Source organism: Pogona vitticeps, chromosome 5, assembly GCF_051106095.1.
Source record: "Pogona vitticeps strain Pit_001003342236 chromosome 5, PviZW2.1, whole genome shotgun sequence".
Classification (NCBI taxonomy): Eukaryota; Metazoa; Chordata; class Lepidosauria; order Squamata; family Agamidae; genus Pogona; species Pogona vitticeps.
In genome coordinates this window covers 195,497,410-195,521,477 of record NC_135787.1, presented here as the reverse complement: position 1 = coordinate 195,521,477, position 24,068 = coordinate 195,497,410, and the positions used below count along the sequence as shown (strand labels likewise).

Genomic DNA, 24,068 nt, shown 5'->3' with positions numbered 1-24,068 from the left:
GAGCCAGGTGGCACATTCATCATCAGCAACGTCGGGGGCCTTCAGACGGGTGGCCTGTTCACTTCGTGTTCCCATTCCGAGTGAAATGCATTAGAATTTTGTTTTAATTACACACACACATTAAAAAAACTCATTTTGCTTTAATAAGTGAGAAGTAGCATGCATAATTTTGTGCAAATGGCTGTCCTTATTGCAGGCAAGGCATGTCCCACTTTTTGGATAACCGGCATATGGCCCCATCCCACGGCTTCTGGATTCCAGACCCTAAAAAGCTGAGGTGTCACTGTGTTTGCAGCGCAGGCTGTGCCTGGGGGGGGACGGACACCTCAGTCAAAACACTGTGGGCGGCGTTCCTTTCAAAGCCTCCTGGGCTTGGGTGGGGGAAGGGGCCTGGCCCCAATCCTTCAATGCACGGTGCACAAGCTTTCCAGAGGTGGTGGCGGGGAAGGCACCCAGGAAGCAGTGTGTTCCGTGTGATGTCATACTGCCTCTGTGCCGATTGGAGGCGGGCTGGATCCGTCTGCTTGTGATGTCACGCGAGCACTGGGAGAATGCGGTGATGGGAAGAGCCTCTGGAGCTACAAGGAGGATGAGATGGCTGCTTCTCGTGCTCCCGGTTCTTGCCATGGTCTGGCCCAGCGGTGCCATCGTTGATACTTGCGAGTAAGTGGCCGGACAGAAGCCTCTGAGTCTAGCCTGGGGTGGGGGTGGTGGGTTCCTTCCTGTTCTCCAGAGGGGCACAAACCAGCTCAAAGAGGCATCCATCCTTTGGAACAGCGAGAGAGGGTTGACCCCAGTGGGGAAAAGGACATCATCGGCTGAGGGTGGGAAAGGGAGGAAGTCGTACCCTTTTTAATATACAGTATATACAGAGCAGTCCTCGGTTTTAATGGCTGCTGGAGGATGGTCCCCTCTCTCTCCCCGGAGAGTCCTCTGGAGTTCCACACTTGCAGAAATACTGAAGGGGATCGTGGCCAAAGTACCATGAGGAAGAGGGAGACCATTGGCCTAGCCAGAATGTGTGCCGCAGCCCCTGGGTTGCAGAGGTGCACACAGCTCACCCTAGAACGGCGTGCATGGCGATTCTGCTTGCCTTCCTGGTTTTGCAGCTGTGCGCAGAAAGTAGCCCAGGTAGCCTTTTTTCATACCAGAGCCCTCCTTCGGCCTCCTTTTTGGTGAGGAAGACGTGGCTCCGGCAGGGACGGCTGGAAACATCGTAGGAAGCAGAGAGAATGAGAAGGAAGAAGGGCCTTGTCCTCAAAAGAGGAGGAGCCCCATAGCGACCCATCCAAAACCAGCCTGGTCTCCTCTCATGGAAGACCCAGCTGTAAACCTTACAGGCTGATCGAGACCAAAGGGAAGCCAGAACAGAGGCTTTGCTCACATCCCTGGAGAGGAAAAGGAAAGCCCCCCCCCCAACATAGGAAGAGGGTATCCCATGGCAAAGCGAGAGCTTGGATCTTTTGCTCTTCTCGCCAGCCGCCATCAAGTGGTGCCCAATTTATGCTGGCCCCAGGAATGCGCACTTTCCAGCAGGTCCTGCTCAGCTCTTGCCGACTCAACCCTGTGGCTTCCTTCAGGGAGTCAGTCCACCTCATGGATTGGGTCTTCCTCATTTCCTTTCCCCTTCCTGAGCATTATAATTCAAAGTAAGACAGCCACCAGTTGCATCTATCTATCTATCTATCTATCTATCTATCTATCTATCTATCTATCTATCTATCTATCTATCTATCTATCTATCTATCTATCTATCTATCTATCTATATCTATCTGTCTGTCTGTCTGTCTGTCTGTCTGTCTGTCTGTCTGTCTGTCTGTCTATCTATCTATCTATCTATCTATCTATCTATCTATCTATCTATCTATCTATCTATCTATATCTATCTGTCTGTCTGTCTGTCTGTCTGTCTGTCTGTCTGTCTGTCTGTCTGTCTATCTATCTATCTATCTATCTATCTATCTATCTATCTATCTATCTATCTATCTATCTATCTATCTATCTATCTATCTATCTATCTATCTATATCTATCTGTCTGTCTGTCTGTCTGTCTGTCTGTCTGTCTGTCTGTCTGTCTGTCTATCTATCTATCTATCTATCTATCTATCTATCTATCTATCTATCTATCTATCTATCTATCTATCTATCTATCTATCTATCTGTTTGATCTAGGACCCACTGGTTCGTCTTTCTGGCAGCAGAATTCTCCTCCAGCACCACATTTCAGTGGGAGCCCTGCTGGGAAGCCACAGGGGAAGGGCACCAACCCAAGTCAGGGGGTTAAATTGGCCATGTCCAGGGCGTCGTTGCAGAAGAGATGAGACCCCCCTCCCGACCCCCAAGAAAGAGGGAAGCTCAAGCCTTCTGTCTCCCTCCAGTGTCTGCGGGAGTCGTCCCCTGGCGCCCAGCGATGTCGAGCAACCGCAGCTGGAGGGCAGTGTGGATGTCCTGCCCGGATCCTGGCCCTGGATTGTTAGCCTGCAGCTGCCAACCATCACGGGGCACAACCACACCTGCGGAGGCTCCTTGATCACAGCGCGGTGGGTCCTCACGGCCGCCCACTGCTTTAGAAACAAAAGGTGAACCGGGGCCAAAGTCGGGGGTGGTGGGAGGGAAGTGGGAGGGAGGGGGGAAGAGGAGGAGGCCCTGGCCCCCTCTCATGTGGAGACACTCTCTTCCCCCGCCTGCAGCTGTGCTCAATCTGCAGCTGGGGACGGGAAGCTCGGGCACTGAGCACCGTGAGGGCCGGGGTTTGTGCATGAAGGAAGCACCACCAACGCCATGCAAAGACACCTTCCAGCTGAGAGCCCCGTGGCCACCCAGGAACGGGCGCAGACGCCTGAAAATTGGGGGTGTGGAAAAGGGGGGCCCACCCCGCCCGTCTGGGCACCAGATGCAGCCCTGGACCCCCACCCCCACCCCATACACAATGTTTGGCTGCTCAAGCATTTCCCTGCTGCTCTCAAAGGCATGCGATGAGGATCCGTTGCTGGCATGGGGATTATGGGAGATGTAGTCCATTAGATGGACATTTCCAAGCTCTCTTCCTTCCACAGTTCGGCTTGGAGCGTGCATCCAAAGGAGACCTTCCCATCATGAGAAACAGCAGATACAAACTTCCTTAGAATGGGGTGGTGGGGGGGGGGGAGAAGGAGGGCTATCCGCTCTTTCCCCCTGACCGGGTAGGGAGCTAATAGAGATAATCGGACAGGATCAGCCTGAATCTTCTCTCCAGGTAAGGTCTTTGCTCGGGTGACCGCCTGGCCATTAGCCTACTTCTGAGGACAGGGGGTCCCCACCTTGGGTCACCCAAGTGTTCTTGGACTTCAGTTCCCAGAAACCCGCCGGCCAGCACAGGTGGTGCAAAGCCTTCTGGGAATTGCAGTCCAAGAACACCTGGGGGACTCAAAGTGGGGGGCCCCTGTCCAAGAACAAAGCAGGAGAGCACTTTTCACCCGAAGGGCCAGATCCAGTTTTAGAAACATACTAGGCAGTAGTGCCGTGTGTGTCTCTGTGTGTGTGCGGTTTTCCAGGTACAGGTGGGGTCAAAGGCCAAAGACCAGAACCGAAAACCAACCAACCATCGTTATTTTAACATTTCAGCTCTTTCTCCCAGTAACTTGAATGGCAGGAGAGTCGCTCCAGTGTTTTAAAATGGGAGGAAGCCCAGGCAAATGTGGGAAGCCACCCAGGGAGGGTTTCATGGCAATGGATTGGAGCGTGACCACCCAGGGAAGCCCAGAAGGGCCTGATCCACCTCCAGAGCCTCAGGTTCTCTAGCCTCTCTTTACCCTGGAGCTTAGCTGCCTCCTTTCTCTGCCCTCTTTGCCAAGGAACCTGCCACACTGGCGTGCCGTGGTTGGCGCGACCAAGCTCTCCTCGCTCGGCCCAGAAGTCCACGTGCGCTACGTCAAGCAAGTGGTGATCCACGAGGACTACAAGCCGACGACCGAGGTTAACGACATCGCCTTGATGGAGCTGGACCAGCCCGTCAAGTGCAGCGACTACATTCAACCGGCCTGCGTGCCCGACAGTACGGTCAGGGTGCCCACGCTCACCTACTGCTACATTGGCGGCTGGGGCGTCTTGCGACAGGGGGGTAAGAATCCGACCTGTTCCTCCTTGTCAACGGGGCCAGCCCCCTCCCTGCCTTTTCTTCTCCCTCCTCCTCTTCCTCCCTCGGAACCCAACCACAGCTAAGATCTGAGAAAACCCCCACTTTGTCAATCTAAGCGTGGGTGACCAAAGCAGCCCAGAGGTGTCCCCCAGGAGGACCCTTGAATGGTCCTTTTAGACTCGCCCCAGGTCTACCTGGCATGCGTGTCCGTGGTGGAATGAAGACGCCCCAATTCTGCTTGAGCATTATGGCCTAGAGTTCACCCAATGAGGGACGTGTAACGGCCAAACCCCATGAGATTGGCAGTATCACAATTGGGAAAGAATGAGGAGAGGATGGACCTTCGGCCCTGCAGAGACGCCTTCTTCACTGCTGACTCCTGTGTTTGCAAAATAAACGAAACACAACCCGTTGTTTCCTTCCCATGACCAGCCACCAAGGCCAAGAACTTTTTTTTACAAGATAATCCATCACACACCCTTGAATGCTCAAGTCAACTTTGTTTCTAATTTCAAAGCTGCCCATCTTGTCTGTTTTGCCCCCCCACCCCACCCCCAGCCCTGCCTCCGTTGTCTTCTGAACTAAACAGCAAGCACCACCTTGAATCGTTGTTGTGGGTTTTTCGGGCTTTTTGGCCGTGTTCTGAAGGTTGTTCTTCCTAACGTTTCACCAGTCTCTCTGTGGCCGGCATCTTCAGAGGACAGGAGTAGGAACTCTGTCCATCTGTCCATGACAGATGGACAGAACACGGCCAAAAAGCCCGAAAAACCCACAACAACCATTAGATCCCAGCCGTGAAAGCCTTCGCGAATGCACCTTGAATCCATACACATGGGTTGGGGGATGCTTATCAAAGCTTCCATGTTGATCAAGACTGTCTTTCTTTGGTGGCTCTTATGCCAATCCAGAGGCTACTCCCCCCCATGTTGGGAATCCCCAGCAGGGCTGTGGCTCTTGTGCAAGCCAAGGGGGAGGGAGGTGTGTGTGTGTGTGTCAGGGGCCAGCTGGCCACAGGCAGGGCCGCGAGGGGCCCCCAGCCATGCACACTCAGTGGCCGCCTTCCTCTCTCAGGAGCCACAAAGACGCTGGATGTCATGCAAGAGGCGAAGGTGGACCGGTTTCCCGCGGAGGAGTGCAACAGCACCAGCTGGTACAACGGGGACATCCGGGAACACAACCTCTGCGCAGGCTACGAGAAAGCAGGCATCGACAGCTGCAAGGTAAGGCTCGCCAGCCGGACCACTGGAGGGGGTGGGGGGCAAAACCCACCCCTTCCTTATTTTGCCTTATCTGTAAGGCAAGTTTCCATCCTGCCTTTCCTCCCAGGTAATGTCCCCCCCCCCGCCCGCCACTTTTTAGGCTTGTGACAACCCTAGGGGGTGGACAGGGATGGAAAAGCATCACGACTGGCCTGGGGTCACCTCGTGAGTTCCACAGATCAGGAGGGACGGGAGTGCGGTTCTTTCGAGCCCCTATCGAGCATGGTAACCACTACACAGCACTGCCTCTCCATGTGGTGTTGGTGCGACACCAATGATAGCTTCACCCCTCCTGCCGTCAGCTTGGCATCTCTGCCCACCCACTTTCTTTGCAAAAGCATTATTTATTTATTTATCTTTTGGCTGAGAAGGCCGGGAAACTGGCCATCTCTTCCAGTTTTTTGAGAAGTAGAATTGGTCCATTTTTCAAGCCACCAAAAAAAAAACAAACACAAAAGTGTGTGACAATGCATTTGTTCCAGAGTGAGCTGCCCTTGCAGGCCGCTTGTTCTTACAGCTAGCAAAACTCTGGGTGTTGACGACCGCTGGGTCGTGTCCCCCCCTTCCCAGAAAAAGGCCAAAGGAGCCTGAAACCAAGACCTATTTTTTTAAAAAAGAAAAATTAATAATTTTCTCTTCATGACTTGTAAAAGCCTCCCATGGCCTGCTTCCAGTCGGGCCGAGGAAAGCGGAGGGGCTCTGCCCCCCCCGGGCATCCTGCTCACTCTTTCTCCCCCCCCCCTTGTGTGTCCCCTTGCTGCAGGGAGACAGCGGTGGGCCCCTCATGTGCACCGAGGAGGCCTCCCTGCCCTTCTGGGTCATCGGCGTCACCAGCTGGAGCCGCGGGTGCGGCAAAGCCCGCCGGCCGGGCGTCTACACCGCCACGCAGCCCTTCTACAGCTGGGTGAAGGGGTGGGCCGGCCCCATGCCTCAGTTCCCGCCGGCCCCCCAAACCACCACCTCGGCGGCAACAGAGCCGGTCCCGTCCCTGACCCGCTCAGAGCCTGAGACCGGCGAGGAGCCGGCGCCCACCGTCTCACCCGTGCCCGAAACAAAACCTACGCCGGTGCCCGAGACGGAACCCGAGGCCCCCACCTCACCTGAGACCCAAGCCCCATCCCCACCCGAGGCCCCCTCCTCGCCACCCCCTCCCTCCAGTCCCGAGACCGAGACCGAAGCCCCTCCAACCGAGGCCCTGCCTTCCCACCATCCTCACGGCTTGCCTCCGCTCCCACCCGAAACCACCCCCCAGATGGAGACGGAGGCCCCACCTCAGCCTGAGACTGAAGCCCCCCCACAAACCGAGCCCCACCCCGAGCCTGAAGCCACCACTGCCGTTCCAGAGTCCCAAGGGTCGTCTCCGTCCCCTCCCGAACCCTCACGTCCACCCGAGACTGAAGCCTCGTCTCAGACGCAGCCGAAAACGCCACCTCCGCCTGAAAGCGAAGTTCCACCTCAAACGAGTTCCCAAGCCACGACAGCCCAGGAGCCTGGAACCCCACCACGGCCCCAGCCTGAAACCCCTCTTCAATCCCAGCCCCAGCCCGAATCCTCTCCCCGCCCAGCACCCACGGCCCCCGTCTCCACGCCGGAGCCTTCCCCTCCCCCAGAGACGGCCGCCCCGGCATCTCCGGCCCCACCAAAGGCCGAAACCCCTCCGGAACCCTCGGCCACCCAGCCTGAAGCCGCCGGACCTCAAGCCCCAAACCAGTCGGAGCCCCGCAGGGAAGCCAACGGCACGGTGGCCACCTTCTTCAAGCTGCTCCAGAACTTCCTGCGCCACACGAGGAAGGGGAAAGGGGACGTGTGGCCAAAACTGACGGAGGTGGAACTCATCGAAGAAGTCAACGTGGCTCCTTTGGAGGAGTCGAGCCAGCCCTCGGCCACCGAACAGCCTGCAGAGACACCGACACTGACCAGTCCTTGCAAACAGACAGAAACGCCGAGCGTGACCACGGTGCGCAAGTGCTTGACGGACGCAAATACCCAGAGGGGGGACTCCCAGGGACAGCTGGAATAGGAAACTCGGAAGGAAATAAATGCCTCTTTGTTACTGAGTCTGTTGCCCTTCTCAGCACACCCCCAGGGGGGCTGGGAGGCCTCGTCCGTTCAGCCCCACCACCCGTGGGCTGCCACTGCAGCCACAGACTTCGTATTCCAGCGTAACAATGAGTTAGGAGATCTTACGTTTGGTTCTAAGAAGAATTTGTCCAACGGCCTCTCCTGGAGCCAAATGCCGCCAGGAAGAGGCAGGGCCGTTTGCCATCAGGAGCTGGTGCGCTCACAAGGTTTGCAGCAGTGAGTTCCACACACACAAAATATAGTATGTTTGATCAATGTGTATGCTTGGGGAGAAGGCAGATTAAGAAAACACACAAAAAACCCAACCAACCTGCCTACCTTAACAAATGCATATGAAGATGCTCTGGACAATGGGAATACTGTGCACCAAAATTATACGCCATCCACTAGAAAAATGCAGTCAGGCTGATGCATGAATGGCCCTGTAGTTTTTTAAAAAAAACTGGACACAAACATGCTGAGCCAGAACAGTTTCAAGGTGCCAACGGGAAGCCTGGGTGGGTTCTGTGTAACAGTAGGGGCTGAGCCCACTTATTCGGCACCGAGCCATGCAGAAGGAAAAGTGTCTGGCTCTCTGTTGGGGCCTTTCAGCAGCAACACGAGAAGGAGGACATGGTCCGAGTCAGGGGTCCTTGTGGGAGTTTGGTAAGGTTTCGCCAGTAGGATTACTACCCGCTCCCACAGTCTGGGAGTTGAAATACCTCTGGGGAGAGAGGACGGTGCATCAAAAGGGTCACTCTGGGAACTCACAGGGGAAGATAGGAGGGCCTGGTGTGCTCTGGTCCATGGGGTCACGAAGAGTCGGACACGACTAAATGAACGGGAACTCACTGCTGAATGGGCTCTCTTGGACAACCCCCCAACAAGCCCAAAAAGCAGAGACAAGGCGGGGGACAGGAAGGGCGTCACAGAAGGCCTGTGCAGATCAGAGGAGGGCCCTCGGTCAACCCAGAAGGTGGGAAAACCACTTTTTTGGGGTGGGGGCCTCCTCACAATGCTCCAGCTAGCACGGCCTTCCATTAGAAGATTCTGGGGGACGTCCAAAAAGAAAGGAATAACAAATATGTTTTCAAGTGAGGGGTTAATACTTTTCTTGGCCTCTGGGTCAAGGGGACAGAAGCAGGTCCCACATCTGGATCCGAACCACACCAGAAAAGGGTTGTAACAGGAGGAGATGAGCCAGAAACTGGAATGCCGCTGTTTGCGTGTCCCTCTGCAGCAGGAACGGGAGGCATCCTGCGGAGAGCCAGGGATGAAAGCTCAACGCAGACTAAAGAGGGTCTCTCTCAGGTGCACCGATTCCGATATGGAATTTCAAAAACAAAAAACCATGTGTCTTCTCTCTCATATACTGAAGTGGAATATGGAGATGAGGTCACAGCCTGGCATCTCAGTATTAAGAGTAGACATTATTTTCTGTTGAACTTTCTGTGGCCACTGCGCAAAAGAAGCAGCTGTTGTTGTTGTTGGGAGCTCAGTTGATAGGGATCGAGGGCATACCCCATTGTTCATTTTCAGAGTACACCTCGTGCAGTAACATCATAGTCTGGAGCATGGGCTATCCAATCTGCAGTCAGCCCCCAAAACAGAAGCGCTCACATCAAGTTGCTAGTCCTCATTCTAACCTGTTCCACAGTGTTGTAATGAGTGTGGGGAAAAATAAACACACAAACACACACACACACACAAATGGAGGCCCTGCAGCAGCTAGAGGCCTCCTGGGGTTCTCCAGATACCTCCACCTCCCAGTGGCTTACTGGCTTCTGAAGAGTTGATTTCCCCTGCTCTAGAAATTGAAATGCATCTCCTTAGAAACAGAACTTTACGTTCATATAGGCCACTGGGCAACCCAGGCGTTCTTGGACTGCCATTCCCAGAAGCCTCAACCACCAGCTGTTCTGGGAGCCACGTTCCAAGAACACCTGGGTGAACCAAGGCTGGGAGCTGCTGACCATTTCTGAGCTCCCACTTCTTATGCCCTCGGCCCTGCCCGCCACTGGAAATGGGCTCCCAAGAATGTATCTGAAATGGGATCTGGCTCCCTGGGAGAAAACAGTCCCCACCTGGTATTTGAATCCTACATGTGGCCTCCTCTGGATCATCTTCCTCCTTGCCAGAAGAAGCAGGATGATGTGCGACAGGGACCTCTGGTCCAACCCAACTGCCAGGCTCTTCTGAGGCTTTCAGGCAACACATTAGCTACCCCAGGAAGAGCACAAGAATACGTGCCAAAGTTTTCTTTCAATTCTTTTAATATTTTTCTCTCCAGATGGATTCTGCCAACCTCTGCAAAGGCTGGGGAGGGGGGGGTCCTCCGACAAGCGGGAAGGTGGGAACTTGTGAGCCCACCTCCCACCTGAATCTGCACCATCCGATTCTCAAGGGGAGGAAAGCTGCTCCTCAGCCACCCCACAGGCTGACAACCACCCAGGCAGCAGAGCTCTTCCCAGCCGGGCTGCCTCCCTCAAGGAGAGCCTCCAGCAGCTGCTTCCGAGTGGGGAGAGCCTCGTGCTCTCCCAGTCCCTGGCAGGAAGGGCACACGCTAGCTACGCAAGGGAGCGGCACCACGCAGCCCCATCCTGTGGCCTCAGGTGGATGGGAGGGCTCCCTCCGGGCGATTCTCCTCCTCCTCCTGGTCAGATGGCTCCTTCTCCTCTTCCTTCTTCTCTAGGTCAAAATTCTACAGGGGGATAGAGAAAGAAGCAGGTGGAGGGTGAGTTTGAAAGGTCAATATGGGATGTTCCATCGAGCACATGCAAAATCCGCATCGTGCAGGGGCCAAACTGCAGTCAAAGAAAGCATGCTCCCTATATACGGCACCGTAGTGCTCAAAGCACTCTCTGGGCGATTTACAAATTAATTTGCAAGCCGCACATTGCCCTCCCACTCCCACCCCACCCATGAGCTGGGTACTCAATTGACCAAACTTGGAACGATGGAAGGCTGAGTCAGTCTTGAGTTGGCTACCTGAATCTGTTGGGACTGCCCTCGGGTTGTGATCAGAGTCTCGAGTGCAGTGCTGCAGTTTAACCACTTCACCGCCACCTGAGCTCAATGCCAATGAGCTCAGGTAGCCAACTCAAGGTTGACTCAGCCTTCCATCCTTCCGAGGTCAGTAAATGGAGTACCCAGCTCACAGGGAGGTGGGGCAGGGGGAGGCAACGAGCAGCCTGCATAACTAAATTGTAAACTGCCTTCCAGAGAGTCCTTCAGCACTATGGATGGTATATACTGTATGTTGAAAACCACAATATGGACCAGAAGCCATATAGACACCCTGGCCTCACCCTGCTCCAGGTGACTGCAACTGGGAAGACCCTGCCCCCTCCCGTTTACAGCTCTTGTTCCAGTCACACAGACCTTGGCCACGTAGAGTACAGACTACAGTACCGACTCCCAGGCTCTGTCTTGTACTGAGCTCCCAAAAATCTCTTTGGGAATTTCTACTAGTACACAGAATACTTATGGGGGAGCTAACAATTCTGATTGAATTAGACCGGGGGCTGCGCTAGCAACAAGGGCTGCTTAGCTGCATTTTGTCTCAGTTAAAAAAGTAGGTTCCGACTCTCACAGATGTGGGATTGCCTGGATCTCTGAAGGATGCATTTCTGCAAATGTATCTGTTGCTGGTGTTCAGTTGCAGGGGCCCTGCTCTCTGGCTGGCCATGAAAACTCCACAGGATTGTAAGCACCGAGGACAGCACCTTTGAAGCAATGCTCTCCCATGTCTGGAATTCCCACCCTGAAGAGCTTCCGATGGCCTTCTCTTAAAGCAGTTCAGGCTGAATTTTGCAGTGAACCTTAAAGCCTTTTCCATTTTGTTCCTGGTCTTACTGACATTAGCTGCCCCCGTTTTCATTTGCTTTCTGCTCTCATTACACCCTTCCGTAACCCATTTTGGGAAAACTGTTTTCTGCCCTGAGAAACAGGGTATGAATGGACGGATGATGCTATTAATCTCCCTTTCTTGCCCCAGGGTAGAGAGACACACTCCTGCTACACTGTGGTGTCTTCCTGCAGTGCCAGCCTGCCTTTCTGTACAAGAAACAAGGACCGCTGCTGCTCCAGCTGTCTTCCCTGCTTGCACCCGGATGGCATCTCCCCCTTGGCCTGCCAAAAGGGGGGAAATTTAGCAAGGTGGAGTATCGTGGCCGGGGGGGGGGGGAAGGAAAGAAAACAGCTGGTGGAGCAGTTCATATTCCCACTGTCAGCTATTTAAAAGAAGGTGCTCTGGAATCAGGAGTGGGTGGACCGACCGCCACGAGCACCATTCAAGACAAGGGAAGGAAGGGGGGTCTTTGGTGGTTAGCTGCCGGCAGTGGCCATTGGAACCAGGAGGTGCTGAGCGCCTTGAAAGCCATGTATTAAAAACCAGGTTTCAAGCTCCACCGGAGGATCTCTCAAGGCAAGACTGGGTCCTCCCAGACACAGGGTGTAACGCAGAGGACGAACTCCAGGATGGCTCAGGGGTTCAGGTCTCTGGCTGTGGAGCCAGACGTCGGAAGTTCGATTCCTCCCCCCCACCTTGGGCCACCTTGACTGGAGCTGGACACAAAGATCCACAAAGGGTCCCTTTGAGCTCTGCAGGTCTAAGATGATGATGATGATGATGTAGGGACAACCAGAGCTTGAAGAAGTGACCGTGGTGGCTGGGAGGTTCTCGGAGCCGTTTCTGCCTTCCGGTGGTACTTCTTTAGCCCAACAGGCAGGGCCTCTTACCTCCAGCTCCTTCAAGACTTCATCCATAAAATCCCCTGAATTCTGTTTGTAGGCGACGGCCAGTTTGATGGCATCGTTGAAGAGCTGTGGGAGAGGAAGGAGCAAGCCCGTCACGCGGACAGCGAAACGAACAGCAGGTTCTCTTCCCACCTGTCCCTCTGCCTGGGGAGGGATGAGCAGCTGGCCTGCCAGCTCTTACCACTAGGCCACCCTCCCTCTCCCCTCCTCCTCCTCCTCCTCTGGCCAGGAAGTTTGCATCCCCTCGCAGGCCAGAGATTTCCCCCCCTACCTTCACCACGTTGGTGCCATCAGCAGCAGACACAAAATAGAAGGGCAGGTGTAGCTTCTTTGGAAAGCTGAAGCTTTTCTGAGTCACCTTCAGGTCAGCTAGGAAAGGCCAAAGGGAAGAGGAGACAGCTCAGGGAAGCATCCTGGGGGTGCACTTGCCATTTAGCCTGAGGATGGACATCCTCCATGAGGCACTTCAGTGGGTGACCATTCAGGTGACAGAACGTTTTTCATCCAAAGACGCAGTTCCTTCAAAGCTCCATGCCAGAGCAATGAAGCTAATGAAGCCCCCCCCTCCCCCCGTTTAACTGCCAGGATCAACCACAATACAAAGAAGAACTACACTGAGCTGGAAAAAAAGCTTGTGATCACATACACAGAGAGCTGCTACCTCTTAAGGAACCCTACTTCTCTGACAGGGCAACTGGACCGCTTAGTGGGGTGGACCCTTCAACCCACCCCTCCCCATCTCTAAGGTCTGCTTTGCCAGGTTTCACCACAGCTTGCCGGCACCCTCCTCTTGCGCAGGGAGGCTCTAGCTCTGGTTTTATAAAAATGCACGCAGGAACAGCATCCGTGCAACAATAATATCCGTATCAGTTTTTAAAAATTTAAAAAGCAATAAAAGGTCACTTTAAGGATGCTGCCGTTCACATGAGCTTTGCTGGTGTCTCAGCTTCCAGCCTTTAAAACAGAACACAAGACCTGCCCCGGGAGGTTTGGTCCTGCTCCAGGACATGACTCGGCTGAAAAAGGGCAAAACCTGATTCCCAGCGAGCCATGGGGGGGGGGCGCCTACCATCGATTTTGTTGGCCACCACGATGCAGGGGATCTGGGGGCGGAATTCACGGAGCTCCTTGTACCAGTTGCTCAGGTTCTTGTAGGTCACTTTCCTCTGCACATCAAAGACCTGGGAGGAGAGAAGACACAAAGCCACGGTGGCTGCACCGGCTTGGAGCATGGCCAGCCTGTGAGGATCGCAACAGAAGCTGTAGGGAAGCAGCAGGCGGGCGTGTGCGTCTGGAGGGAATCCCCTGAAGGGCCTGAACACTGCTGGGTAAGGCCCGTTCAGTGAAAGTGAACATGAACGTCAGCGCCCCTCGACCCCATCCCTGCTCAGGGGAAGTCGGGACAGACCCACAACTGGAAGGGATGGAAGGCCAACACTCTAAGGCAGCAGCAGAAGCAACAGGAAGCATAGCCTGGCCTACAAGGAGGCTGGAAAGCAACCCACCGGAGTCACTTGCCCAGGGCCAGTGCCAAGGACAAAAGATAGGTTTACATCTTCTACGCCAAGCAAGACAGCTTTGTAATAAAAACAGCTGCCTTGGGTCCTTTTAAAGTGAAAGGTGGGATAAAAAATATCTTGAATGAATGAATGAGTGAGTGAGCGAGTGAGCGAGTGAGTGGGTGAGTAAATAAGAACCCTGTTTGTCCAGGAAAGAGATCAGAAGTGGGTATGTCTTCACTTCCTATCTTGATTCTTTAAATTCCACCCTCGGGACTGTGTGTCTCCTTCAGGTGGAATTTGCCCACCCTTGCCGTAACACAGCTGTTAGGTGCGCCAGGGAGTCTGGATGCCCAAGAAGAGGGCGGAGGGCACCACTCGCTCAGGGGCAGACGGCAACTCTCCATGGCCACTGGACTGGAAGCGCTGACCATGAGAAGCAGGACAAACGGTCGAAGGAACGCCTCTGCCTTCAGAGGAAATGGCCGTGGGAGGAAAGGAGGCCGGAGACTAGAAGAGAACTAAGCCCCTTGGTACGCACTCCTCCACCACCGGCACCCTTACAGGAAGCAAGAGGGCAGGCAGGGAAGGAGGCTGCTTGATGGGCAATGGCGGGAGGGTCCGACATCCAGTCAGGAGAGAGCTGGCCAGGAAACTGCACTAGGTCAACCTCCCACAGTGGGGCAGGGAGGGGAATCAGAGCGGCTCACAGTTCATGACAGGTATAGGGGGCCCCTCCAGCATAGGCCACACAATTGCCTGCAAACACACAGGGGCCCCTTGGCACATAGAGGGATAAAGGAAGGCTTACGTGACAGAAGCAAGTGGGCTGTACAACGAAGTGCCTGGGGTTGTCGTACAGAACAGGGCACCGCGCAAGTCAAAATACGTACAAATGTGGTAATTGCACAATGCCTACGTAACAGCTTACCCTGTCTATTTTACCCTCTCTCTGTGTCCCTTGGGGAACAGACAGGGAAGGAGCAGCAATGACCTAAGCACAGTGCTGAAAACCCTGTTGGCAGAGGGGCTTCCAAGTTCACTGCGGGTTCCAGACCCTTATCCTGAATGTTTTCGGTTCACATCAAATGGGCTCTGTAATTATACAGCCCAGAAACTTGCATATTTCAAAGCTTAGGAATGCTGGGGTACTTCTAGGTGCGCAAATCCCTACTGTAGAACAAACATCATGCTGAAGAATTCTGTCCTGCACAGAGGTTCTACCCCGGTCTGTAGGAAGGCAACACAGGTAGAGAGGGGGAAGGAAAAGCACCCCCACCCACCCACCCCCCAAAAGCCAGCCTTGACCTTTCCGCAGGGTCCCCCCTTCCAGAACCGGTGGCCCACCCACTTCCTTACCATGATGCAAGCGTGGGCCTTGTGGTAGTAGGAAGCATGCATGCTCTGGAAGCGCTCCTGCCCAGCTGTGTCCCAGAAGTCTGAAAGGCAGGGAGCCAAGGGTCTTAGCAGAGAAAGCCAGCTCCATGCACAAGTTCGGGTCCTGCCCGGGGCTCTTCCCACCCTGGGCACTCTGCTGGCAACCAAGGGCTCGGAGGCCAGGGCTTCCTGGCGACACCACAAGAGGGTTGGCCTTCCTTCCCAGGTGGGCCAACCTCCTTCCCAACCTCTTTCCCGGGCCCACCCAGTCCCAACTCCTGCCCCACCAGCAGCCAACTCTCCTCTGCAGCCAACTCTCAGCTGGCCTCCGATTTCCTAGCCACGTCATCCGTGGACAGACGTGGCATGTGCCTGTCTCCTTGGGATAAGCCCCTGACCTAACGAGAGCAGCCTTTCCAAAAGGGAAGGAGGCACAGGCTTGGTGTCGTAGGGGGGAGGGAGACCTGGAGAGCCACAGGGCTGGCGGGCGTCCTCCCCACCACTCACCCACAAGGACGGTCTTGTCATCCACAGTGGCCGTGTATTTGTAGAGCGTCAGAGCAAAAGTCGAGAGCTGCTGAGGTTTGCTGTGGATGAACGTCAAGGAAATTCTGAAAGCCATGAGACTGGGGGAAGAGGTACAGTCAGAGCTGGGGAATAATGGGAAATGACACTGCAAACAAGAGGGGCTCAACGAAACTGCCCAGCAGAGGGTTTCAGGAACCTGGCCATGAATATTCATTCCCCTTCTGCCACCCCGTCAGTGCCCTGTCGTGCTTGGCATCTGGCGGACAAGCAGGGGGGGGCTTTCTCTTCCTCCCACCCGTTTCGGCCCTGACCTGGGTGTGAGGTGGCGATTTTTATGGGGTGGGGGGCAAAGAGGAGAATTTACCAGGAAAGAGGCTTCTCTTAAGCAAATACAGCTGTTTCTTAGAAAAGGAGGTTATAAAACTCTCCGGCGGCAGAAAAATTCACAGTAAATCGGGATGGACATGGAAGTACAGTTTCATCAGAACTGGCGTTTGTGAGAGCTGGCAAAGCATTAAAGGATACAATCCGTCCATAAGAAAACGTTCCATTAATCTGAGAAAGAGAGGGAAAGGAGTCTAGTTATTAACTCTCCCATTGTGCAGCACATCTGGAAAAGCAAGAAGCATTCTACCCCATGGATCCTTCCCTAACCCCCAAATAAACTACACCACCCAGCCAAAAGAGTGTCCTGAACACAGAACCATGAGAGACTCCTTCTGGCTCCACAGTCACAGAAAATTTGTCCTGCATCCAACTAGCACCGTTATTCTTCGTACTTCGCTTTGAAGTCTATTAGGTAACTTCCAGATGGTCCAACAAAAGTCTTCAGCTTCAAGAACGTCACCTCCCCATGTGAACTTGCCTGAGTGTCAGGTCTCCAGGGAAAGCTTTTGTCTCTGTCCCACCCTCTTCACAAGGCACCTTTGTTGAGGGTATGAAGCAGGGCCTTTCCAGCGACTGCTCCCAGGCTCTGTCACACTTTCTAAGGGAGACGAGGCCAGGCCAAGCCTCTTCCCGTTGGTCCTTTCACTGGCAAGTAAAGCCCTCTGGATTCATTCAGGCCTTAACTGCCCATCCCAAATATTTTAAATAATATTTAAAATTTATAATTTAAGGTCCCTTGGACACTCAAAAAGAAAAGTTGCAGGTTTGTCTTTTCTGTGCAGCAAACTCAGCAATGGGGTCTCGTTCCCCCTTGAAGACTAACCCGAAAAAGTGCCTATGAAAGAGGGGATAAGATTCGTGAATGTGCATGCCTTTAAGCGGCCACCAAAGCCCTGGGTTGCCTTTGCTTCCCCCTCAAAAAACGGCTGTAGGCACCACCGGAACCGGCCCAGGGTGCCAGGAGCAAGTGTTGGAGGCAGTCAAACAGGGAAAGCCTCTTGCCCCCCCCTCTGTTCGCTGCCGTCCTGGGGGGCAGCAAAAGACCGGGGGGGGGGCACCGCTGAGATCTGAAGGCCACTCACTTGGACTTGCCCACAGCGCTGTCCCCGAGGCAGATGATCTTCACGTTCTCGTCCGCGTCGTACTTCTCCTGATCCAACTCCGAGCCGGCATCTCCCCCGGACATCTCTTTGGCCATGGCGCTCTGGACGCTGGCAGTGGATCAGGGCAGGATCTGCAAGGAAGGGAGAGAAGAGCCCAGTCGGGTCAGAATCTCGTCCTGTTTCCTTCTTCCCTAAAAATTTGTTGTTTTTGTTTTGAAACGGTTTAAGCTCTGCCTCTTCCTGCGCTGACTTGCATTTTTTTTTTAAATATTTCAATTTCTGCCTCTGCCCCTCTCCCCTTCTGCCACTTTTTGTGACGGGTCCCGGGTCCCTAAATGGGGAGGGGGGGAGAGAAGAATGCTGGGGATAGAAATGAATCCAATAACCCAAGACTGGTGCCCCTTCCCAGATCCAACAGCATCTTCTTTGGCACCTCTGTGGCTTCTTGGGTGAGATTCCCCCCCACCTCCTCACCCGCAAAGATCCAGCTGTCTCAGGGCTGCCCTCCCTCCGTCTCTCTCTCTCTTCCCCCCCCCACCCCAATCCCCGGTCTGCTCCTCCTGGGGATCCCGGCCAAGGACCCTCCTCCACCCTTTGCAGGCAAGCCCGGGTGCCCCCCCGTGCCGCCGCCCCCAAAGGCCTGCCCCCTTCCCTTGGGGCTGCCCCCTTGCCCACCCTCGCACCGTCCTTGGCAGGGGCGGGAGTGGGGCGGTGACCCATCCACCAACCCCCCAGGCAGAGGCAGCAGGACGCCCCCCCCGTCCCTCCTTGCTTCCCTCCCTGCCTTTCCTCCAGACCCTCCAGGTGGGGTGGGTTGGGAGATCGCGCCCCCGGAGCCTTCCTGCAGGGCAGAGTGTGTGGGGGAAACGGGTCTCGGCCTGCCAAGCAAACCCCCCTCCGCCCCGGCCCCTCCCCAGGAGGGAGAGAGGGAGGGAGGGAAGGAATGAAAGAGGTAGGGCAGCCCCTTACCGGCCGCCTCGCCCTCGCCCTCGTCCTCGTCCTGCAAGGGCCCGGCCCGGGCAGCGGCTGCTAGGCAACCAGGCGCCACTAGGCCGCGACCAGGCCTCGCGTGGCCGCCGCTCGCCTCTCGCCTTCCTTGCCGCCGGCCTCCGCTTCCCGCGGGTGAGAACCAGCGGACCGGCCCTGCCGCCCTCCCTCCCTTTCCCCTCCCTCCCCCCTTTCTGCCGCTCCGCTTCCAATCCGCTTCCAATCCGGATTAGCCGCGCTTCCTTGGCTCTCCTCGCCCGCGCGCCCCCCCGCCTCTCTCCCTCCCCCCCCCCCCCAGCCCGCCTCCCCTCGCGTGTGTTTCCCTGGGTTGGCCCTCCCCACCAGAAACGTGGAAGGGATGGGAGGGGGGTGCGTGTGTGTGTGTGTGTGTAAAGCATGAGTGGGAGGCGCGGGGGGGGGTGAAGGTGGGGGCGGGGGAACTGGACCTGACTTCCCCCCCCCCCCGGACAAGGTATCCGATCCCCCCCAGAGGCCGCCCCGCCCCCCGTTTCCTCCTAGCAGCCAGTTGGGAATTTGCCCCCCCATAAAAAAAGAGGACAGCCCCAGTGGGGAGGGGGTGCCTAGTCTCTAAACCCCCCCCCATACAGAGAGAGAGAGAGAGAATGCACATACGCACGAATGCACACACATCTGGAAGCATGCACAAAGGTATAGCAGAGGGGCTGAAGCCTCTGGCTGCAGAGTCAGAGGCTGGGAGTTTGAATCCCCCCTCGGTGCCTCCTTGACTGGGCCTGGATTGGATGATCCCCAGAGCCCCTTCCAGCCCTGCAGGTCTAAGATGATGATGATGATGATGATGATGCAGATTTGATTCTCTACTGGGTGCCTCTTGGGAGAAGAGCCAGCCTGGGTGGCCTTGGGCAACCTGTCCGGTCCCAGGGTGACCCCAGAAGAAGGGAAAGGTCAATCACTTCTATTGTCTGCCTGGAAGACCCTGGGAAGAGTCGCCCATAAATCAGAATCAAGGCGACCACATGCAATCAATCATATATAACTAATTAAATAAATATGTGCATGCAGGCATCTCTGTGCACCCCTATGACCACTGACTTGCTGGCCTCTCAGCGCTCCCTCCCTCTCTGTCCCCCCCCCCTCACCATGTTGCCTTTCCGATGTGCTTGTTGTTGGTTGACAGGCTGATGCTCCCACAACTCCCCCCCCCCCAGGTCAGAGAGTGCTGGTGAGCAGGATGAGAGCCCTCCGGAGTGCTCCACCGCGTGCTTTGCAACTCACTCTTGCCGTCATCAAACCTGATGCTGTGGCTCACCCTCTCTTCCTCCAGGTACGAACCAGGGGCGGGGTGGGGGGGAGGGGAGGGTTCTGTGAGGTTGGGCTTCTCTTGGCCGTGCCAGGAAAATTGAATGTGTCTGTTAAACTTCCTATCTTGTTTTTGTTATGCACTGTCAAGTTCTTTCTGACTTACGCTAAATATATGCCGTAATAATCTCTTAAAGACTCTGATTGTTTAGAAAAGAAGACTGAGGGAAGACAGGAGAGCACTTTTGAAATATTTGAAATATTTTGAAATATTTGAAAGGCTGCCCTACAGAGGAGGGGCAGGATCTGTTCTTGATCATCCCAGAATGCAGGATGTGCAACAGTGGGCTCAAGTTATAGGAAGCCAGGTTTAGGCCGAATATCAGGAAAAATTCCTTAACTGTTGGAGCAGTATGACAATGGAACCATTGGTGGTGAGTGCTCCAGTGCTGGAGGCCTTCAAGAGAAACTTTGACAACCACCTGGCAGATAGCCTTTGATTTGGATTTCTGCCTTGAGCAGGGGGTTGGACTTGATGACCTTAAAGGCCCCTTCCAACTCCATGACAGTTCTGTCCACTGTAGTCCAGTGTGGCTCCCTTCACTTTCTGCTCCTACTTTTTGCTGCTTTTGTCCTTTCCCCCTACACAGTTCCGACTCAGAGGGTTTATGTTTTCATTTTCATTTTCTCTTAGGCTGTGCATGAGACCATTGTGAACAACCGGTTCTCGATCGTCAAGAGCAAGGATCTGCAGTGGAGCAGACAGGATAGCCAGCGGTTCTACCAGGAGCATTCCGGTATGATCACAGGCTTCTAACATGATCCCCCTCTGTCACCTCGCCAACATCCAACGCACACAGTATCTGTATCTCTGTATCTGACCCAGCAGAGGTATTCCAGTTCCACATTCCTGGGAGAAAGCATTTGGGTCCCATATAGGGAGAGACTTGAAGGACAAAGTACTGTAAATACTTTTTCAGCAGAGGGTGGCCATTTAAGCAGAGCTCTGCATCTGAGATGTTGGGAAAAGACGTGCTGTCTTTCAAGTGACTAAAATTCACGTTGGTGCATCCAATTTTATGCTGCTCCTCTCAGCAACCCCCAACATCCCTGTCAACTTTATTTGATTTTAGTTTTTGAAATGAACTCATTTCCAAATGCCTTTCAAAACAAGATGGAGCCTCCCCGCCTTGCATCTTCTCTTCCTCTGCAAGGATTTCCAAAAAAGAGAGAAGGAGAGTGTGAGAGAGAGACCACTGGTTTTTTTCCCCCAGTATTGGGAATTGCAGCCTTCAGCTGGCCAGAGGGACGTGCAATGGGTTTACAGATCCCTGGAACATTTCCATCCTTAGTGTAGGGACGTTTTTGAAATGTGGCATTTACTCCCTGGCTTCATGCTGTTGGTGGGGGTGGATAGAGGGGCCCAGATTTGCCCTAGACATACGTGATGAGGAGTAGGTGCTTCTTCCTTGTAATTGGTGCTGAGTTTGGAGCATGGCGGCGATCCACCTGCACTGAAACAGTGCCTTGCAAGAGTCACAAAACTGACTGGACAGGCCATTTCCTCTGGTAGCTCATCTGCTCTGTCACACTTCTTGAAGGGTAAGTGAGGCAAGAAGAACAGAGAAGATAATAACGAAGGAGAGCAGGTAGAGGGAAGCTCAGAGACTTCCATTAGAAGCATATTTTTTCCTCTCTCAGAAGCTCTCATGTTTTTTCCCCCTCCAGGCCGATTTTTCTACCAGAGGCTGGTGGAGTTCATGTCTAGGTAAGTCCATGCCATTTTCTGAGATATTCACCCACTCCACCTGCCCGTTGAATGACTGTCACCACGTGGGGGTGGGTTTCAGATTCTGGAGAAAAAGAGGGAAGCAGTAACGATGGCTCCAGAGTATGCAGAGCAAAAGAGGAGCGGTTTTGGTGTGTGATGAATCTCCCATCTTTTCTCTCCAGCGGTCCAATGAGGGCCTACATCTTGGCCCATGAGGAAGCCATCTCGCTCTGGAGATCTCTGATGGGCCCCACCAAAGTCTTCCGTGCCCAGCATACCGCCCCCAAGTCCATCCGTGGGACGTTTGGCCTCACAGACACTCGGAACACTGTGCATGGCTCAGGTGAGTCCCATGAAATAATTGGCCCTCAGGTGGAGCACGGAGAACTTTTTAGCGTCTGTGGGTTTTGCTTGAAAAGAGTGCTGGAGGCATCATTCAAGGTGTTCTAGAAAGGAAGGCCCAAAGTGCGCTCACTATTGGTGTAAACAGGTAAGTGCACTTGTATCACATCTGTATTGTAGGGTAAAATCACTTATGGCGGCTTTCCTTATCGTTTACTTACTTGTTCAGGTCTAGATCCCATTTTTGAGTCTGTCAGTCTCACATTAGGTCTTCCTCTTTTCCTGGTACTTTTCACTTAACCTACTACCCCTGTTAGCTTTCTTCATTGTCCAGCTTTCACATCTCTATACGGTAATCAGGAATAACCATGGTATGGACAATCTGGGCCTGAGTTTTCTGTAACCCATCCTTACTCTTGAGGGTCTTTTGCTAATTCCTTCACTGATGCCCTTTTACAGATCAGTCATCTTCTGATTTCTTGGCAGTAGTCTCCATTTGGAGTGATGATGGCACCAAAGCGTACAAGGTCTTTGATCATTCCAGTTCCTTTTTTTGTCAATGTTATAGTTATGTAGTTCTTCTGTAGTCCCAATTCTTGTCTTCTAGATGTCCACCTGCAATCCTGCACTTTCTTTTACCTTAGTTGCAGTCACTGCAAGTCATTGCTGCTTTCTGCCAGTAATATAATGTCATCCACACATCTTAAATTATTGAGGGTTTTCCACCAATTATTTTCTCCCCCTCCCCCTGGATCTAATCTTGTTTTCTGAGACTTTGGCCATTTGGAAAACATCCTGTTTGTCCACATTCTGTCCTTACGGTAGCCTCTTGTAGGGACTGAAATGTTCAGGGTAAAGTTGGGAAGCCGTAATCAGTGGACGAGTAACTTTCTGGTGTACGGTGGAGGGAGATGCCAATAAGCCTGGAAGGCTGAAGAAGTGTTAGGAATTAGGATAACAGGGCACAACAGACGAAAGCACATATGCATCATTGAGATGAATGGGAATACCACCTTGTGCCATTTAAGGTATTTGCTAACAGATACTTGCCTGGGATTATAGGACTCAGTGGGACTTCTGAGCAGTGATCGTTTGTTAGCAGCTGAAAGCAGCAGCTCTGAAATAGACGGCTGAGAGTAAATGCTGCCTCATCCTGTTGAGAAAGAGTGAACTCTCTTTATTGTCAAGTGAGCCATGAGGCTGGCCCCACCTTTACCATCTTTCCACCAGCCGACAAAGACCTTAAGTGCTGTAAGCTACCTTGGTTCCTTCAAGAGAAAGATGGCATATAAATATTTGAGACAGACAGACAGACTGTCACTGACTGACTGACTCACTCCTCCCTCGTAGGGAAATAAAAAGGAGCTCCTTCAACAAGGAGAGGCTGTGGTTTCCCATTGAGCGTTGCTCCCCAGCTTCTCCAGCATAGACCCCCTCGTGCAAAGTCCAGGTTTTGACATAATTTAGAGCAGTGCCCCTCCGTCTCTGCCTCCCAACCCAGCAACTCCCAGAATACCCTCCGATGACCTTTGATGGCTGGGGCTTCTGAGAACTGAGGCTGGAAAAACATCTGTTGTTTATTGTTATTTTTCTTATCTTTTTGCCCACCTTTTTTCTCATTTGACTGATGCTTCTGGCTCCCTTCCTTCCCACTTCTCTCCTTTTCTCCCCTCTCCTGCTCTGCAGACTCAGCAGAATCAGCCAGCAGGGAAATTGCTTTTTTCTTCCCGGAGTTCAGTGAAGAGGACTGGTATCGCCACGAGGAGCCACAGCTGCGTGCTTGCAACGGCTCCAAATCAGAAGTTGACTGTTGACCAAGCTTCTATAGGTGCCTAACGGGAGGCAGGTCGAACTCACAGAGAAACCTACAGGACCATATCCACAGATGGCTGGCGGGAGGTGGCTTCTTACCAGCCATGAAACGTGGCACAGCCCGTCTGCTCTGAGATCAGAGGGATACGCCTTTCAGGGTGGACTAGGGGACAGGCCTGCTTGGCCACTGCCTTCCCAAGTTACTGCTAGCCCAGGCTGGGTAAAAGAAGCATGATTTTGTGGGCTACACAGAGCGCAGTTCTGCGTGGACTTAACAATGACATTTTGGCCCTTGCCTTTTCCATAGGCTTCTGCCAAAGAGTGTGCCCGCACACAGGCACGGCCGTTGGTACTATCCTCTATCCACTACCCTCACTACGACCCACAGAACCATTTACAGGACAGAGGAGGGTGGGCCTAGTAGTGTGCGGTCACTGCTGGAAGGGGAGGTGCCCTCTGGCTGAAGGTGGACCCAACATCTTGACTCTTTTAAGAGCGATAAACCTACCCTCTAATCCATAATGTGTGTCAGCGCATTGCTTTCTTAGTCATGTTGAGTGCAAATTCTCTTCGTACCTGGGGAGGGCTCTTGGCTTTGTGATCCACAATCGGCAGCTTGCGCTGAGAACAAGCGCTAGGGTTGAATCAGGCCAAGGGTTGCCACAGTCACACATGGGGCTGATACGTGGAGTTGGAAGGGGCCTATAGGGTCATTTGAGTCCAACCCCCTGCTCAAGGCAGGAATCCAGACCAAAGCAGATTTGACAGAAGGTTCTCCCATTGTCTC

At 53.8% G+C, this 24,068-nt stretch overlaps 3 protein-coding genes across 5 annotated transcripts; 2 read left to right on the top strand and 1 right to left on the bottom strand.

Annotated features, from left to right (window-relative positions):
- The first annotated feature begins 625 nt into the window (after positions 1 to 625).
- On the top strand, positions 626 to 7,435 carry LOC110070565 (uncharacterized). The gene is made up of 5 exons (XM_078376814.1): positions 626 to 663; positions 2,381 to 2,542; positions 3,836 to 4,101; positions 5,191 to 5,339; positions 6,142 to 7,435. Exons 1-5 carry the CDS (start codon positions 626 to 628, stop codon positions 7,396 to 7,398), a joined length of 1,872 nt encoding a protein of 623 aa, XP_078232940.1. The 3' UTR covers positions 7,399 to 7,435.
- A 2,259-nt stretch (positions 7,436 to 9,694) lies between these two features.
- Positions 9,695 to 18,171, bottom strand: RABL2B (RAB, member of RAS oncogene family like 2B). Of its 3 annotated transcripts, XM_073002382.2 has the most exons (9): positions 18,061 to 18,171; positions 17,071 to 17,222; positions 16,127 to 16,156; positions 15,581 to 15,660; positions 15,056 to 15,135; positions 13,267 to 13,378; positions 12,469 to 12,566; positions 12,180 to 12,263; positions 9,805 to 10,140 (listed from the first exon to the last, which is right to left on the bottom strand). In XM_073002382.2, the coding sequence occupies exons 2-9, from the start codon at positions 17,184 to 17,186 to the stop codon at positions 10,048 to 10,050; spliced, it is 693 nt and encodes a 230-aa protein (XP_072858483.2). In that variant the 5' UTR covers positions 17,187 to 17,222; positions 18,061 to 18,171; the 3' UTR covers positions 9,805 to 10,047. The 3 variants fall into 3 exon arrangements, with proteins under 3 accessions (XP_078232892.1, XP_072858483.2, XP_020633910.3); XM_078376766.1 differs by lacking the exon at positions 15,056 to 15,135 and having other exon boundaries at positions 9,695 to 10,140; positions 18,061 to 18,081; XM_020778251.3 differs by lacking the exon at positions 18,061 to 18,171 and having other exon boundaries at positions 17,071 to 17,318.
- On the top strand, positions 17,185 to 23,803 carry LOC110070570 (nucleoside diphosphate kinase 6). The gene is made up of 7 exons (XM_073002385.2): positions 17,185 to 17,253; positions 18,048 to 18,213; positions 19,266 to 19,381; positions 20,051 to 20,153; positions 21,085 to 21,124; positions 21,310 to 21,470; positions 23,156 to 23,803. Exons 1-7 carry the CDS (start codon positions 17,185 to 17,187, stop codon positions 23,281 to 23,283), a joined length of 783 nt encoding a protein of 260 aa, XP_072858486.2. The 3' UTR covers positions 23,284 to 23,803.
- The last annotated feature ends 265 nt before the right edge of the window (positions 23,804 to 24,068 follow it).